At 43.6% G+C, this 17,172-nt stretch overlaps 1 protein-coding gene across 4 annotated transcripts in view; it reads right to left on the reverse strand.

Moving 5' to 3' along the window:
* Nucleotides 1-17,172, reverse strand: part of UNC5D (unc-5 netrin receptor D) — a 536,775-nt gene that overhangs the window by 53,161 nt on the left and 466,442 nt on the right. For all 4 annotated transcript variants that reach the window (XM_075997365.1, XM_075997364.1, XM_075997363.1 and 1 more), the window contains one exon: nt 15,623-15,707. In XM_075997365.1, the coding sequence (XP_075853480.1) occupies nt 15,623-15,707 (85 nt within the window). The remainder of the gene's footprint in view (nt 1-15,622; nt 15,708-17,172) is intronic.

Genomic DNA, 17,172 nt, shown 5'->3' on the forward strand with positions numbered 1-17,172 from the left:
GCAACAAACGGACCTGGATTTTCATCTGCTGTATAAGCGACACTATTCAGATAACACGTGAGGCATGAATAAGGTCTGTGGAGTAGGAAATAGTATTTTATCAATGTTAATTTCGATTTTGATGATCATGCTGTAGTTACTTACGTAAGAGAGTTTCTTGTTTTGGGGACATTATACACTCAAGTTTGAGGGGTAAAGGGACATCTTGTTCACAACGGTTAAAAAGACAAATATATGTGTATGTGTACATATATATGTATTTCATTTGTGTGTATACACATGCAGAGAAGAGAGGAGAATACAGCAGATGCAGTAAAATACTAACATTTGACAATCTGAGTATAGAATACATAAGTATTCTTTCTTGCACCTTTCCCTTGAGTTTGAAATTTTGTCAAAATTTAAAAAAAATAAATAAAATTTTTGAATGAATGGATGGATGAATGAAGACAGAAGGCCGAGGGAGAATTTTTACAGTGAAGTCAGCAGGGCCACTGACTGATACATGAAATGCACATGGCAGGTGACGGAGGTGCTGCGGCTGGTGGTGGTCCGGCCCAGGTGACGTAGTACCTGACGTTCTACATGTGACCTGCAAACCCAGGCCAACGGGGGGGGGGGGGGGGGCACGCTGCAAGGGAGCAACTGCGGACTGTGGCCGGGCTGCAGGTGTATCCCGTACATTTTGCATTTGCGGTCAATATAACTTGACCTGATGCTAGACTTGTGACATGTCGCTCTCTTTGAGCCGAACAACCCGTCCCAGGTTTCCAGAGGAGGTTTTTACTGTTGTTGTCATCTGCCACGCTGTGCTTGGCAATTATCGTTCCGTCCTTTCCTCCTTGTGGTCTATGTTATAGATTAATGGGGGTTTGATCACCTTCAACCCAGAGGATCACTCAGGAATCCAGGCAGGAGAGTGATGATAGTTTTACTCTGTCAGACCCTGGGTCGATACATAATTAAATCATATTTGAATGGAACAGACATCAAGGCAGATAGATGGGAGCTGTACTTGGTCTTAAAATTCGAGCTCAGAGAGCAAAGTAGCTCCAGTCTCCTACGGTTTTCTAACTAAGAAGACACATAGTTTTAACCATCATTACTCTCTTTTCATGAAAACGCTCAGATTTTGACCTAGGGTGCTAAAACGGCTGTGGATAAAAATTAAGATTTAAGGTTTATTATTTCTTTCTTCCTTTTTTTTTTGAGTCAGACACCTGTCTCATTTGCCAGCTCTGACCAGAGATTTCAGATCAACCCCAGGAAAATGATATCGTAGAATCTTCTGGAAAGATGGGCCTTTTAAAGCCAGCTTTTCCCATTGGTCAACCCCAATGGTGTGGTGACATGGCCTGAGGACTTAACTCATACATAGCAGTTACCAAAAGTAAAAAAAAAAAAGACTCCTGAAAAGAGAGAATAGGAGATGAGGAGCAGGATACAAGAAAAAGAGTGACATTGAACAAAATCTTCTCTTTATTATAACAGAGACTCCTCATCTTTAAGTGGTTCTAAAATTGTAATGTGGTTCAGAATTTCTTGGGCAGCTTGTTTAAAATTATATTCCTGGATACCACCAATGACAATTTCTGATTCAGTATTTCTGGGACAGGGCCCAGGAACTTGCATTTTCTAGGTGCAAGGTGCCAGTCGCAATAACAGTTGAGAAAAGCTGTATAGTTCTTAAGAAAATACCCAGAGGGACACCTCTGGCACCGGGGGCGTGGTGCTCTGTCACATAAAGGGTGGGCTTCCGAAATGGAATCTGGATGCCGGGTCAAGTTCAAATGCTCAATACTGAGGCCTTGGCTGAGGCTACTATGGTGCAGTTGCTATTCGACCACACCAGGACTGTTCCCACATCCCTTTTCTCTAAGTGGCATGTGTATTAATAAGCAAGGATGTCAGGATTGGGGGGCTGATTAGCAGTGGCTGGAAACAGTGTTATCAAGCCATTCCATTCCACTCACTGGGCAGGGAAAGGGAGCAGTAGATTTTAACAAACAACAAGCACGGTGCACTGAGGATAGAAGCATACTGCTCTACTATTAAAGGGTTTAAAGATCTGGGTCACCCATCCGGTTTTATCTGAAATAGGATCAAAGGAAGGGAGCCGGTGGAAGGGGGGGTTGGGGTGGGAGAGGAATTATATACACACTGGAGTATCTGAATTTGCTGAAATTTCAGTGACACCACGCTGAGAGATGCCACTGTTTGCATATGTTAAACGGCTTTAGTTTACACACACATTCATAGGGTGTTTACCAATTAATATACTAAAGGAATCACAAATCATGTGTAAATAACTAGTTCTGAGACACAATTTAAGCTTCATCTTTCATGCAGTGTCGGGCTTGCATTTATCTTGTTTCTTTTTTTTAGGGGAAGTGACACCATGGCTCTTTACAATGAACAAGAGAGGAGAGGAGCAGAGAAGAGTGGGTCTATGCATCGTGCTGCTGGGACTTTTTTTTTTTTATATCCACCCAGTTGTTGATTCATTTCCATTCTGAATGGAGAAACAGCCTTCCCTGGAGGAAATCTGAATCCTATTTCATAGTCACTTCATTTTAGACTGGGGAGGGACCCAGGAGCTATTACTGGGCCTGGCACTCCTTTGTTGTTCAGATGCATGGCATGGGGTGGGTGATCTGGCCAAACTTTAGGCACTCAACTTTAGGCACAGCTGGGACTAGAGTCTGCTGCCCTATTGCTGGTGGTGGTGGTGGGTGTGTGTGTGTGTGTGTTGAAGGTGGGGTAGGCAGGCAGTGGAGGGAAGAAGGAGCATGTTCCCTGGGACATATTCTCCAAACCTGGAATTTAAGGTAAAACATGGCATGAGAGTTGCTAAGACTGTATTCGCAGACACTAAGGAAAGCCTTCAGAAAGCAAGGCCTGATCAAAACAGAGGCTTGTATCAGCTTCCTATTACTGCCGTAGTGCAGACTTACTGACGTAAAAGCACATACATTTTTTTATCTTACAGTTCTGCAGGTCCGAAGTCTCACTGAGCTAACGTGAAGGTGGCAGCAGGACTGTGTCCCTTCCCGAAGGTTCCAGGGCAGAATCCATTTCCTTACCTTTTCCAGCTTTTCTGGAGGAGCCTGCATTCCTTGGCAGCACAAAATCTGCAAACCTCTGTCTCTGATACTTCCCATCTTCCTCTGATAAGGACCCTTACACTTTGGGCTGGAGATAATCTCTCCTCCCCAATGTCTTTAAGCTTAATTATATTTACAAAGCCTCTTTTCCCACGCAAGGTAATATATTCATGGGTGCCTGGGATTAGGGGGTGGATCTCTTTGGGAAGACAGTCTCCTGCCTCCTGCCAGGATCTTCATGCCTGGAGAGGCCTCTAGGGCTGCCTCCGGGTCCGCTGATGGGGTCCCTCAGACCCCACACAATCCGGCCAAGGAGTCAGTGCACCCTGGGCCATTTTCACTATTTCACTTTCTAGAACCTTCCACCATCATCTCCAGACTGAAGCTCCAGATTTGTGCATGACTTTACGGAGTCGTGAGAAGTTGTTACGGTGTATCTCAGAGATCATAACCAAAGGAGGTAGGAGGCTGATTGCCCAGGTTCTCCGAGGGCTGTGTGGGTTGTCTTCAAAAGCATGGAGGCAGCCTCCGTGTGGGCTGGCGTCTTCTGGCATTTTTATTAGGCTGTAACTAAGCCAAGTGGAAAGGATGATATATATTAAATATCTTAATAGGACAGGTTATTTCTACTTCCAGCATGGGCAATAAAAGAGATGGCACATACAAATAAAAATAATTACAGTATGTGGGGCTCCTTTACAATGTGCAATCAAACTCGTGAACCGGTGACTTTCCCCTTATTGAATTAAGGAGCACCTTCCATTCGGAGCCATTAACAGCCTTCGCACGCCATTGTTATCTTGTCAATGGCATCTTTAATTAAAGACTCCTCTGGACCACTTTAATCACTTTGAATTGTGAGCTTGCATGGACTTCAAGTGTGGTCTGATGAAGATGGTAGCAATTTTAATTTACGTGTGTGTGTGTGTGTGGGGGGGCTGGAACAGAAGGTAAAGAGCAGGTCTTACCATGACAATGTGAGAATTTCTCTTCCTCTCCCTTTTACTCTCCTCATTTTTTTTTCTTTCTTTTTCTTTTTTTTTTTTTTTGGTGGTTGGGGGGTTGGATAATGGCATTATATTCTAACCTAAATGACTTTGTGAAGAAACCATCGTGATTTTACTGGGGAAAAGAGTACAATCTTCAGCTCAAGGTGCATTAACCCTTCTAGGCCATTAGGATACCATTTGATAAATTGCCCTTTTTATCACGCTGCATGGCACCGGCCTGAAAGAATTAATGCATTTCTCAAATGGCAGCAATTTACTCCCCTTGAACTTGCAAAAAGAGCACCCCCCCCCCCCCGTTGGTTACTCAGAAAGCACCTTTCTTTGGCAGTTCCCTGTGCATGTTATAGAGTTAATTAATGCCAAGGCTCTTGGAAGAAATAGGTATAGGCCATCAATTTCATTCTCCCAACACAAATCTCTGAAACTTGCTTAAAGCAACAAACTGGGTTCAAATCCGTGACTGGCCACTGAACAGAAATGGGGACAAGGACAATACACTCATCTCCATCCATTACTATGTAGCAAGGAAAGTCTGGAGAAGTAGACAGGGACAAAGCCTGTTCAAGGGGGCAAAAGCCACCTGCCCTGCTTGACCTGTCACTGATCTCCTCCTAAACACCAGCCCACCCGGAGGCCACCGTGTGGACTCAGATAACACATCTCTCCAGTAGAAACCGTGGGCTGGAGTGTTATGAGACAGAGAGGCAGGCTCAGAGGACTGAAGCAGGGAGTTCTCTGTGTCTTCCCAAGACTCCCGATTTTAAAGTGAACTGTCTTATGTTTGCTGCAACTGAATTAATCTTTCCCTCTGAGTCTAGGACCGTGGCAAGCAATAACAAGGGAAGACCCCTGCATCATCGGGGCAGAGTTAAAGCAAATTCCACGCATTTCAGAGAACCTCTGTCATCTGCGTGATTTAAAAAAATAAGGATACGAGAAAACGATAACACAGTGTCACATTTAAATGGCGTTTCACAGTGTGCACTGGACTTCTGGGATACGAAGTCATGTTACCGTCCTCACCAAAATCCTGCAACACACAGCAACATATAAAATGTGTAGATGCCACAAGTGAGGCCTAGAGAAAGATTCGCTCAGGGTCATACAGGCTGCTGGCGAACAGAACTGGAACCCAAACCTCCTGAATCCCTGCGCTCGGCTCACCCTCCCGTGGCATCTCCTTTCTGACAATTCTTTACCTCTGTTGCAACTGCGATGCTGAAGTCTGCGCTATTTTCCTGACGAGTTGTGCATGTTATTGGTTCATTTCAATGAGCTTCCAGGATCAGCAGATTCTTATTTCAGAAGGCAAAGAACACAATGAAAGGCAGAGGATTTGGCCTTGGGCTGCAGCAGGTAAGCATACGCTATATGCCCAATGTCATGACATCTTAATAGTATGTGGACGTGGTCACAAGCTCTGGGCAAAAGCTTGGTGCGGGATTATTGATTCAGCAGTCGTTTGTTGTTGTTGTTGTCCTGGGCTATGAGCATTATTTTTCCCTTTTACTTATTTATTCTTTAATCAATTTTTTTTTCCTGCCCCTTTTTCTTCTAAGTCAAACAGCTGTGTTCATTCCCTGGAAAGAAATCCAAAGTTGCTCCCAGAGTAGCGATCATCTCACAAACTCTCAAGTGACCTTCAGCCGGCAAATCTCTCTCTCCTAATTAACCATCAGTTCCCAAGCCAGAATTCTGGGAATTATCTTCCACGCCCTCATCTCCTTCACCCCATGTCAAAACACACACACACCCTAGACCCTGCCAAGTTTCCTCCCAAACTCCCCGCCGAGAGCAATGCGGGGATTAGAGATTGGATTAAAAATGTTCAGAACCGAGAGACAAGGACACTCAAAAGCAGAGAAGGCTATAAATTATGGTCCAAATTGAGATATGTCTGAGGGAGAAGAGGAAGACTCTTACTAAGCATGCCAAGTAAAATAAAGCATATATTTCCACTGTGCTCCCAAGGAGGGTGCTTGTGTGATGAAGATCTGAACTCAGGCAGTGGCAGTGGAGATGAAACAGAAAATAATAGATCTAAAATGTAAATATGACCACGTCTCCGACATCTTAAGCCTCCTCAACTCCTACCCACCACATTCCAGTTTCTCCTGGGTAGCAAACATTACATGACCTAGTCCTTATTATTTTTTTTTTAGCCCCATTCCTTATTACTCTTCCCTTCATATTTTCTTCTGCTTTGCTTAGTTTCCAAAATATGGGATGCTATTTATAAATATCTCTGCACCTTTCACATGTACAACTGCCTTTGATTGGAGTGCCTTTTACTGTCTTTCAGTTTATAAAGCAATTGTCACTTTCTCTCTGAAGCCTCCCCTGAGCCCCTACACAGGGTCCACTCCAGTTACCGCATGTACCACACTGTAACACCCTCATTCATTAAGGAACTGGGGTTTGCTTATGGGGCTGAATCGATGATGGTGTGAAAGGGTCTCAGTTTCCTAGTGATCAATGACGACTGTGCTTAGTGGAACCATCAGGGGTCTCTTGAAGACATTTCGTTCTGACTCTGTAACTTCTCAGTAACGACTAGTTATTAAAATAGTTGGTGGTTTTTTGTTATGTATTCTTTATTTTAAGCCTCACAATGTTCATTGAAAAAGAATGAAACAAAAAATTAGAAATTAAATTCAACCACAATCTGCACCTCTCACCAAAATCAACTCACAGTGGATAACAGACTTAAACCGAAAGCGTGAAACTATAAGAATTCCAGAGGACAATGTTGGAAAAACTCTTCTAGACATTGGCCTAGGCAAAGAATTTATGAAGGAGACCCCCAAAGGCAATCACAGCAGCAACAAAAAATAAATAAATGGGACCTGATCAAGTCAAAAAGCTTCTGCACAGCCAAGGAAACTACCATGAGAGCAAACAGACAACCTACAGAATGGGAGAAAATATTCGCATGCTATACATCCGATAAAGGGGTGATAACTAGACTCTATATAGAATTCAGGAAAATCAGCAAGAAAAAATGAAATCACCCTATCAAAAAGTGGGCAAAGGACATGAACAGAAACTTTTCAAAAGAAGACAGACTAGGAGCCAACAGACATATAAAAAAATGCTCAATATCTCTAATCATCAGGGAAATGCAAATCGAAACCACAATGAGATATCACTTAAATCCAGTGAGAATGGCCTTTATCAAAAAGTCCCAAAACAATAAATGTTGGCGTGGATGTGGAGAGATAGGAACACTCCTACACTGCTGGTGGGACTGCAAACTAATTTGGTTTTTAAGACTCACTTTGAAACTTTAATCTTACGTTTGATTGAAAACTACAGTACCTGGGAACACGTGTGCAGCACGCACACGTACATCTGTACACGGGGCCCTGGAGAAGATGGAGTGATCGTCTGTCTCCTTGTGTGTTCCTTCTTCCATGCTCTCATCCTTACGGCGGAAAGGAGGGAGAAGGAACACACACGTTGTCTCCTTAGTTTACCTGTGGCAAGGTGACGATCTTTATCTGGGATGACGGAAAAGTTTATTTTTTCAATTGACAAATAATTGTCCATATTCACGGGGTGCATAGGGATGTTGCGATATAGATCATGCATAGCAATCAGATCACAGTAATCAGCACGTCCATCATCATAAACAGTTAAAATTTCTTTGTGTTGGGGACACTCATATTATTAACTATGGTCATCCTACAGTGCTGCAGAACACTAGAACTTATTCCTCCTATCTATAATTCTGTTTCCTTTAAAAAATCTCTCTCTATCCCTCACTCATCCTACACTTTCCCAGCCTCTAGTGTTCTCTTTTTACTTTTTAATTCTAATAGGTCACTTTCTTTTTTTAAGCTTCCACATGTAAGTGAGAAGCTGTGGTGGTGATTTTTCTGTGCCTGGCTTATTTCATTTAACATTGTATCCTCCAGTCCCATCCATATCACCGTGAACGACAGGGCTTCACTCTTTTTTATGACTAAATAGTATTCCATTGTGTACATATACCACATTTTCTAATTATTTGCGGTACATGATAGTTGTCCGTATTTATGGGGTACATGTGCTATTTTGATGCAAGAATACAGTTTGTAATAATCGAATCAGAGTACCTGGAATAAGTATCACCTTAAGCCTTTATCATTTCTGGATGACTAAAGTTTTTAACAGTAAGATACTCCTTCATGGGCTGAGTACAGATGGGTGGTGACACCAAAGGGCCTCACGGACAGAAGTGGCAGGTGACTGCATCACCGACAATCACCCGAGTGCATCTGCAGTCCCTTGAGTTTCAGTTCCACCTGCTGCCTGGCCCCAGCTGGCAGTAGCCCCAACTGGATTGACCCTCCTGCGTGAGCCTCTTTGCTTCACTTCACATCTCAGTGGACCCTGAAAGTCTGTGGTTTTCCATCTCATGTCCCCTCTCTGGCCCCCAACTCATGATCACCATTCTTCTTGACTTCTTGGGGATCTGGGTGCCTAGAAATTGTGGGAGTGCTCCCTGGCTGCTCTCTCCTCGGTGTTACCATCCTGCTCTTTTCTCAAAGCATTTTTTCCTCCCCCTAGTCCCTGGAGCAAGTCGATCAACTTATAAGCAATGAGAAAATCAGGTGTCCATGCCTACTTCCTACTGAGGACCCAAACTTCATGAGTCATTCTCTTGGGACTCCTCTCCTTTGGCTTTGGAAAGGGCAGAGAAAAAAAAGTGACTTCTCTTTTTCTCTCCTCAAGTCCCACCTTTATAGGGAAGGAGAAGTCCTGGTGTGTGAGTGGGTGGTTGTGGGGGTCACAGTGTCCATTATGAAGAAATGATACTTCTCAGCAGGTTCTATAGGGAGGAAAGAAACTGGCCTATCTTTCAGCTGGCAAGTCTCTGAAACTAGAATGTTGGGGTAATATGATGCTTTTTTTTTGTATCAGCTCTGAGCTTTCTCAATTCCAGGAATACAGCAAAAGTCCACTGGGTCCCAAGCACCATGTATACAACCTCTCTACTCCACCTCCTATAGAAGGTGTCCTATTTACTTTGGTCCACAGTACGGAATATATTTGGCGCTTAATACATCATTATTGACTGAATGAAGCTCATAATAAAAATCACCTACACTATTCCAGAAGCCCACCACTTTTTTGCAATGAGGAAGGTGCAATGTTTTTTGCCTGAGCTTGGGGATGGCTGGAGAAATCCTCCAAGCTTGAGAAGGCAGAGACGCCAATCAGCACAGAAGAGCTTGGCCAGGTTCTCTCCCTGGCAGCAGTGCCCCGACCAGTCACTTGGTGTCACAGTAGAATCAAAGGCAGGTGCTCTTACGTGGAGCTCAGGGGCAAAGTTTGGGCTGGGACCAATGTACTGATTGCGCTAGCGTGGCCACAGTGGCTTCTTACCTTCTGAGAAATCGAGGCCTGTAGAGTCCCCAGGAAAAGTGTATACATACAGTTCCATATTTTATGGGATGGGCAGTTTTAGAATGACCTCAAATGTCTGAATAGTTTACTACAAACAGAATGGCCAACTGGCCAGTCTTTTACTCTCATTGATAAAAAAAAAAAAATGAACATATGTGTGTTTCTTTACTCTGCTAGAAATGAGGTCTTCCCAAATAGTCTCATGACATTTCTGGGTGCCTCTTTCAGGCAGGATATATGCGAAGTGGAGTGTGTTTGGTTCTCGCTACAGGGGCATAAAATCCACCTGAAGCTATTCCACAGGACTAGCCTACACTGCAGTGTTTGTGAGCCCATTACTGGGAAACGAAGTCCATTCTCTTCCTCCATTTTTCCAGAGCTCCTTTTCCAGCCTTCCTAGACTAGTCTTTGGTTTTATTTCATGCTTTGCTATTAAAACCACTGTACCATGTGAGCACCCTAACAAAATATATTGTTTCATATCACCACCATCTCTACCTTCCCAATCCTTATCACAAAATATGGGCAGACCACACTATTTGACAGCAAACAAAACAATCCCCCTCTCCCCCAAAAAAAATCCAGAAGAAAAAAGTGGTTGAAATATCCTATCTGGGCTGAGCCCAAATTCCAAAATATGTGTCCTTTCGTAAATTCTTCAGTAATATTACTTACAACATTTCCGATCCTAGTCTAAGCACTTGGTCAGGGAGAACCACACGCCAGTGTAATTGGAAAAAGAAATGAATGTTTGCCTTCGGTTTCATTTTATTGCTTTTCAGAAGAAAGCTCCGTATCATAATTTTCTGGTCCAGTTCTCTCTCCAACCATGGGACGGGGAGGGCCGCAGAAAGAGAGGTGGGAAAATTGTGCCACCTCTGGATTATTTTTTTATTATCGTATCTGTGGGAAGAATCTCTGAAATGAGATAGCTGATTTTTTTTAATCCCTTTGTTTGAAGACATAATTTATAAAAAAAATCATTGAAACATGGCTAAAATAGAGAGGATAGAATCTCCCCCTAAAAAGCATTCCCGAGGAAATGCAAAACAACAACAACAACAAAAAAAAAACCCCACAAGCTCCCAAATCTTTCTAATTAAAGTTTGGGAAATGAGACAGGCTTTTGAGAATGATCACTGCTGGTGTCCTGCCCGGCACAGGGGCCTTGGAGAGGGGGGGCCATATCTAACTTTGAGGGAGCCACTCTCATGCCCTAGACCCAGGAGGAGCCCAAGGGTTTCTCACCGGCAAGAACTTCCGGCAGCTCCAATTTCATGCCATTGTCTTTGCACAAGGCCAGCCAGCCTCTGTCCCAACAATGTCACTCAGTGTCCTCTTCTATTTTGCAAATGGGGCAGTGCATGAAACTCGACCGTTTCTGTCTGTGGCTAAGCCTGGGCTAGAGCTGGAAGCTACTTTTGACAATGTTCTGGCACCAGGGTGACTTTAGAGCAGGGAAGGGTCTGCAGATGTGGACACTCTTAAAGACCTTCCACCTCCGAGCCCTCCTCCATAGCAAAATGCATCCTGGCAGATGGAAATCATTGAGGCCCTTGTGCCTTTCTTTGGCTAATTCCTATCCTTCTTTTAAGACTCAGCTCAGTGACATCTCAAGGGAGCCACCTTCACTGTCCCCCTCTCTTTAAGCCTATCCTTAGAACAGATTCGGGGCACTGCTCTGTTTTTCCATTACTCTCTGTGAAATCCTGTAGGTAGTGGGAAGCACACTGAATTCCATTGCTACCGTTGTCCCCCCCCCCCAAGTCTATTTCATGGTGTATTTCACATTTCCATTATTAAGCATGAAAGGAGCCCTGCCTCTGTCTCTCATCAAGCACTATAATACTATACCTAAGTAGGCCCTAAGGTGTGTGATGTAGTCAGTCCAAAGAATACATTCTTAGAAAAATCTCACTTTTGTGCCGGATCCCGTCAAAACCTAAGGCAAACGCGCAAACAGTATTTGGTCTCAATTTGCAAATCTATACAGTCAGGATGCTTATATTTTTATGTATAAGGTTGATATGAAGATTAAAATGCTTTAGCAATGTGTAAGTGTACCAGCTGGGCTTACTTTTCTCATTTCCATCATCTTCGAGACTGTGGCATCACTGTGCTATTGTGTCTCGTGCAATCCCACCATGTGTCTATTGGGAGGGCACCTACTATTATTTTCCAGAGGCAGTAGCACACACAGAGTTTCGCTGACTTCCCTGAGGTCACATGGATAACAGTTATGAAGGTTAGAACTGAAAATCCAGGGTCTCTGATGCCCGAGTGCACAACACGCTCAGCCACTGAGTCCAGATGTGTCCTGTCACTAGGTGTCTACCAAGGTTCAGCGCTGGAGGGAGACCTCTTCCCAGCCTTTCTTCTCCCAACTTCATGCTGTAACAACAGCCATTAACCCACGCGGGCTTCTAAGAAATACTCGATCTGGGCCTGCCTTGCCTAACTTCCAGTGGTCTCACAGAGCTGTCCCAGAGGACGCCTCTTTACAGGGACCACGATTTGGAGTGCAACATCCAAAATCTGTTTCCAGATACTCTCCCGCATGCAGGAGACACAGAATCGTTTAGTCCACAAGAGCGGATTTGGAGTCAGATATTCTGAGTTCAGACCCCCGGCTCAGCCACTGAGTAGCATGCCCTTGGAAAAGCAGCTTAGCTTCTCGAAGCCTTCATTTTTCAGATTTTTTTTTCCCCTCATCTCTAAAATTGGTACAAAAATCCCCTTCCTTGAAAAATGACTGTGGAGAGGAAATGAGCTCACGCATGTGAGAGTACTTTGCAAATCACACTGAAACAGAGGTAAGTAATCACTACTTTGCCAAAGTTGCAAATCCCCCTTTCAGCAAACCACCGAATGCGCAGGTAGGTACAAAAAAAGTCAGCAGAGATAATTTTCTACGCATTATAACTAACCAAAAGTCTAGACTTCTGGAAGAGGTTGCAAAAGATTCATCAAGATGGTTATTCAAGGCCGGGAGAGGTGGCTCACGCCTGTAATCCTAGCTCTCTGGGAGGCCAAGGCGGGTGGATTGCTCAAGGTCAGGAGTTCGAAACCAGCCTGAGCAAGAGTGAGACCTCGTCTCTACTATAAATAGAAAGAAATTAATTGGCCAACTAATATATATATATAGAGAGAAAAAATTAGCCGGGCATGGTGGTGCATGCTTGTAGTCCCAGCTTTTCGGGAGGATGGCTTGAGCCCAGGAGTTTGAGGTTGCTGTGAGCTAGGCTGATGCCATGGCACTTACTCTAGCCTGGGCAACAAAGCGATACTCTGTCTCAAACAAACAAACAACAAAAAAAGATGGTTATTCAAGTCTGAGAATAAACGTGGACAGAGAGATGTTGAAGAGGGAAAGTGACATCACTCCTCCTCTTAACAGACAGCCCAGTGTCCTTTTTGGGAGCTTACCAGGAGCTCAGGTGGGGTCTGCAAGAGAGACAGACAGACAGGGTGTGTTGTCACCCAGACGATGAGCAACCTCAGTGACGACAACATATCAAACTAGAACCATCTGAGACTATTTGAATATAGGAGGTGGCTTTACGTCTTTGATTCATTGCACACAGCTGTGTTCCTGGGACTCTGGTAAGAATTTGGATTAATTATATCGGTTCCAGTCCCACTAAATCGTCACCCCGCCACCTCAAGGATATAACTTAGAAAAGGCCAACGGAAATGTATCGCCAACAGTAAAATGGAGCAGACTTTAATTAAAATACAGCACGAAGCTGTTGTTTGGAAGATCCTAGTGGGTCCTGCGTGTGTGGAGGTGACAGAGCGTCAGCAAATCCCGATTCTCACACCAATGAACTAAAAGAGAAAGACCTGCGGTGGCTGGATGGGCAAAGATGAAAGAAACAGAGCAGTGCGTTCGGCTCTCCTTTGAGGGAGACGGGCCTTATCCTCAGCGCAAGTTCAGGATGACAGACGCACGGCATGAAATGAAAATGGGTTTTCAAGTGATATTACGATGAAAAGATGACACGGTGGCCTGTTCCTATTAATCACAAGATGAAAAGCTAAAGAACTCAGACCCAGGCAGCCTCCTGGCAGAGACAGGAAAAATTTCACCCAGCTTTAAAAAAAAAAAAACCAGCAGAAAGGCATTTGCTATTTTTAGTGTTTCTCTAAGTTGTTTGGGGCCATCAGAAGGCAATGAGGATTGCCAGGGAGGCTAAATGGCCGGGAGCCCAGAGACCGGGTCATTTCCTTGGGAGATGGGAACATCTGGGAAGGTTTCAGCAACCTGAAAAGGAAGGTGAGGCTTTCTATAGTTTAATAGAAAAACCGTACACGTCGCAGAACGGAGGTTTTGGATAATCTGGTTCTGTTTCTATCCACCCGCCCTAGAGGGCAGCAATGAACTGATTGATGCCTTAGACAAAAGAAGGATGAACCAAATTGGTTGACATGGAACTTACAAAGCTACAGGACGTCAAGGTGTGGCCCCATGTAGCCAACCTGTCTTTCGAGGTCTTTGAGCTCTGGCAAGTTCTTAGGTATTTCTTCCTCTTGGCTTTAAAACTGCAGGATGTTCCAAGTGATCATCATTCCTGTCTGATATTTTTGAGCCATGTTGTTTCAGTCCTTGTATGTATGCTTGATGCCTTTTGGCACATTCTAGCTGACCGCTTAAGAAGAGGCAGCTTCTCGTAAGAGACAGGGATTGGCATGGGTTGTAAATTAGGTGCCTTGGAAAACGTGAAATAGCTCTAAGGTTGGTTCTCACGTAGTGAGGTGGGAGACGCTGGGGTGGGTTTGAGGGGAAGGAGCTGAGCCTATACTGCCCGGATCGATTACAACCACGGGGTGGGGGTGTGCAGCAGGCCGTGATGCAGGGACTAGATTCTCACACTTGACGTTGGCATCGTGATGTGTTTTAACGCATCTGTGAAAATGATCATGACCTTGACATCGAACACTGGTTGGTTCTTAAGTAAATCAACCAAAGGGATAACAAAGAGGTAACTCACACGCAAGGAGCTCCATTTTTAGGTTTGCATGACCGACTTCCCTAAGATTTCGAGTGAAGTCTTCAAACCTTTCCGAGCCTCAGTTTCCCCCGTTGGAAAAGTAGAGATATGTAGGCACTAGCACCTTTTCAGGTGTAAAGAATCTAGTTCATCACGACTGAAGAAATAACATGTAAGTCCAACATAGCACAGACTGCACGCACAGCCTCTGAGAGCCCGACCGACTGCCAGAACCTTCTCTTCCATCCTTCCCAAGCCCTGTGCACCACTGGGCACCAACAAATCCTTCTATAGAAACAGATACCAAAATCTGTTTAAACCATCTGTTTCTCTGGCTGTTTTTCCTTCCAGTGTTTCTCTTTCATGTGTTCTTGGCTAACAACAATAACAAAAAAAAGTCTATTCTAAAATAACCAAGATGTTAGGACTAAAAAAATGCCAGAGGTATAGATCCAGTTTATGAGAGAAATTGCTTTCTAAAGAGGAGCTAGGTTTATCTTGTGTGGAGGAAGGCAACATTTCCACAAATATTATAGTTGCGCTAAGAAAATAACCAACTACTTTCATTAAAAGAGGATGCTACTACAAGATTTGTGTTTGTTCATGTAATTGAATTTAATGCTGCCGGAATTTGTCAGTCCTGAAAGCTATTGAAGTTGAGATCATATTTCTGCACGAGGAAAACTGCCTAAGAAATCGTCTCCCAGCCTATACATACCAGGTCTTCCACTGACCTTAGAAGGATCATGAGTCCATCACTGTATGTTACCTGCCTACTAATACCCAGCACCCAAGAGTAACTCCAGGGATACTATTTTCTTTTCTTTCCAGAAGACTCTGTGAGGCAGTCAGTGCCATAAAGAAGCCTGCTTATGACCCGCTTGCCAATTTACTGTTTTCCATTGGTTGTTTCCTTGTTAAGAAGCCAGTGACCATAAAATGCAGAATCTCACATGTTTTCATTCCAGCTGATAGTTTTGCAACTGGGTTTTCCCTCTATAGAGTCAAGTTACTCACTATCTCACCTCCACATCTCATTATCTTAGTAACTTCAGATTCTCTATAGGCGTTCCATTCCATACTTAAAATGTCATTAATGTGCCATTCATTCTTCTCTGTCGCTTACCTGGGTTCACCTTGGTTGACGGACATGTAAATCTCCCAGGAATTCTCCTCTGGAATGGCACCATGCGGTATGAGTAAACTCACCCCTACAACAGAAAAACCCAACAGGTTACTCATAGATTTTCCAATGAACTTGAAGTACCCTACTTGAGCACCTTTACAGATTCCCACAAAAAGAGACTTTTTCGTGGCAATGTATGAAATCGCAATCCTTGGAAAGTTTAAAACATCCAAGACAATAAGGGGGAAAAGATCACTTTATCACAGTGACATAAAGAAGGGGGCACGTTGTTCAACTGACTACTCCAATTTTTTTTTTTTTTTTTGAGGCAGAGTATCACTTTGTTGCCCAGGCTAGAGTGAGTGCCCTGGTGTCAGCCTAGCTCACAGCAACCTCAAACTCCTGGGCTCAAGCAATCCTACTGCCTCAGCCTCCCGAGTAGCTGGGACTACAGCCATGTGCCACCATGCCTGGCAAATTTTTTCTATATATATTAGTTGGCCAATTAATTTATTTCTATTTATAGTAGAGACGAGGTCTTGCTCAGGCTGGTTTTGAACTCCTGACTTTGAGCAATCCGCACACCTTGGCCTCCCAGAGTGCTAGGATTACAGGCGTGAGCCACCACGCCTGGCCTACTCCAATTTTTTTTTAAAAAAATAGATTTTAAGTCTTCCCAGCATTATTTAACTCTTTTAATAGGTTGGGTGTTCTAAGATCAGGTGGTAGTAAACATATCTGGAAATGTAAGAGTTTATCAACGTATCAGTTAATTTGCTCTGAAGTTTAAAGATGTATTTCTTTATCTTGTCTTTCTCTCCACTGATTTCCTAAAAAGGTACCTGGGATGGTGGTGGGTGAGCTATTTAATACTTTGCTAGAAAACGGTATGAAATTGTCTTACAAATTCTGTATCTGGAAGGAAGTTGAGGGTGGAGTTCAAGGTTGTGCTGTATTTCATCAGTAAAACTAGAGAAGTAAAAGCATCTGATATGCTCAGGAAACTTTTAGGTTATTGCCTAACTAATAGGGCCTAAAATTTGCAAACAGAGGGTAGCAAGGGTTAAAATTAAAGGGGACTTAACTACATCTACATCAATATCAAACTGATAAAACCTAACAGCCTTCCTTCAGTAAAAATCCTGCAATGCAGAGAGGGAAGGCACAGAAAGCCATATCGCTTTAAATGCATTTTAAACATTCCCTCTTTTCTCTCGAATGCTGTAAAGAAAACATTTCACTTTGTCCAGGAGAGAAGAGTCTAGGGAGGGCAGAGATTCTCTTTAATGTAGCTTCTTGTTTATAAAAATAAATGAAATAGAGAAACAGTGAGATCTTTACAAAATAAAATCTCAAGGCAGCCTCCCATTCTTTGAATGATGGAGCTCTCACCTTTTTTCCCTTTCATTAGAGCTAATGTAATCGCTCAGAAAGCTTTCAGGTTGCTGAGGACAATTTAAATCTGGAGATGGCAGGGCAGGCTTTCCTGCTATTCCTCTGTGTGCCTGTTAGCAGCTATCGAGTCAAGGAATGCAAGACTCATTGCAAAA

The sequence above is a fragment of the Microcebus murinus genome, chromosome 24 (assembly GCF_040939455.1).
Source record: "Microcebus murinus isolate Inina chromosome 24, M.murinus_Inina_mat1.0, whole genome shotgun sequence".
NCBI lineage: Eukaryota > Metazoa > Chordata > Mammalia > Primates > Cheirogaleidae > Microcebus > Microcebus murinus.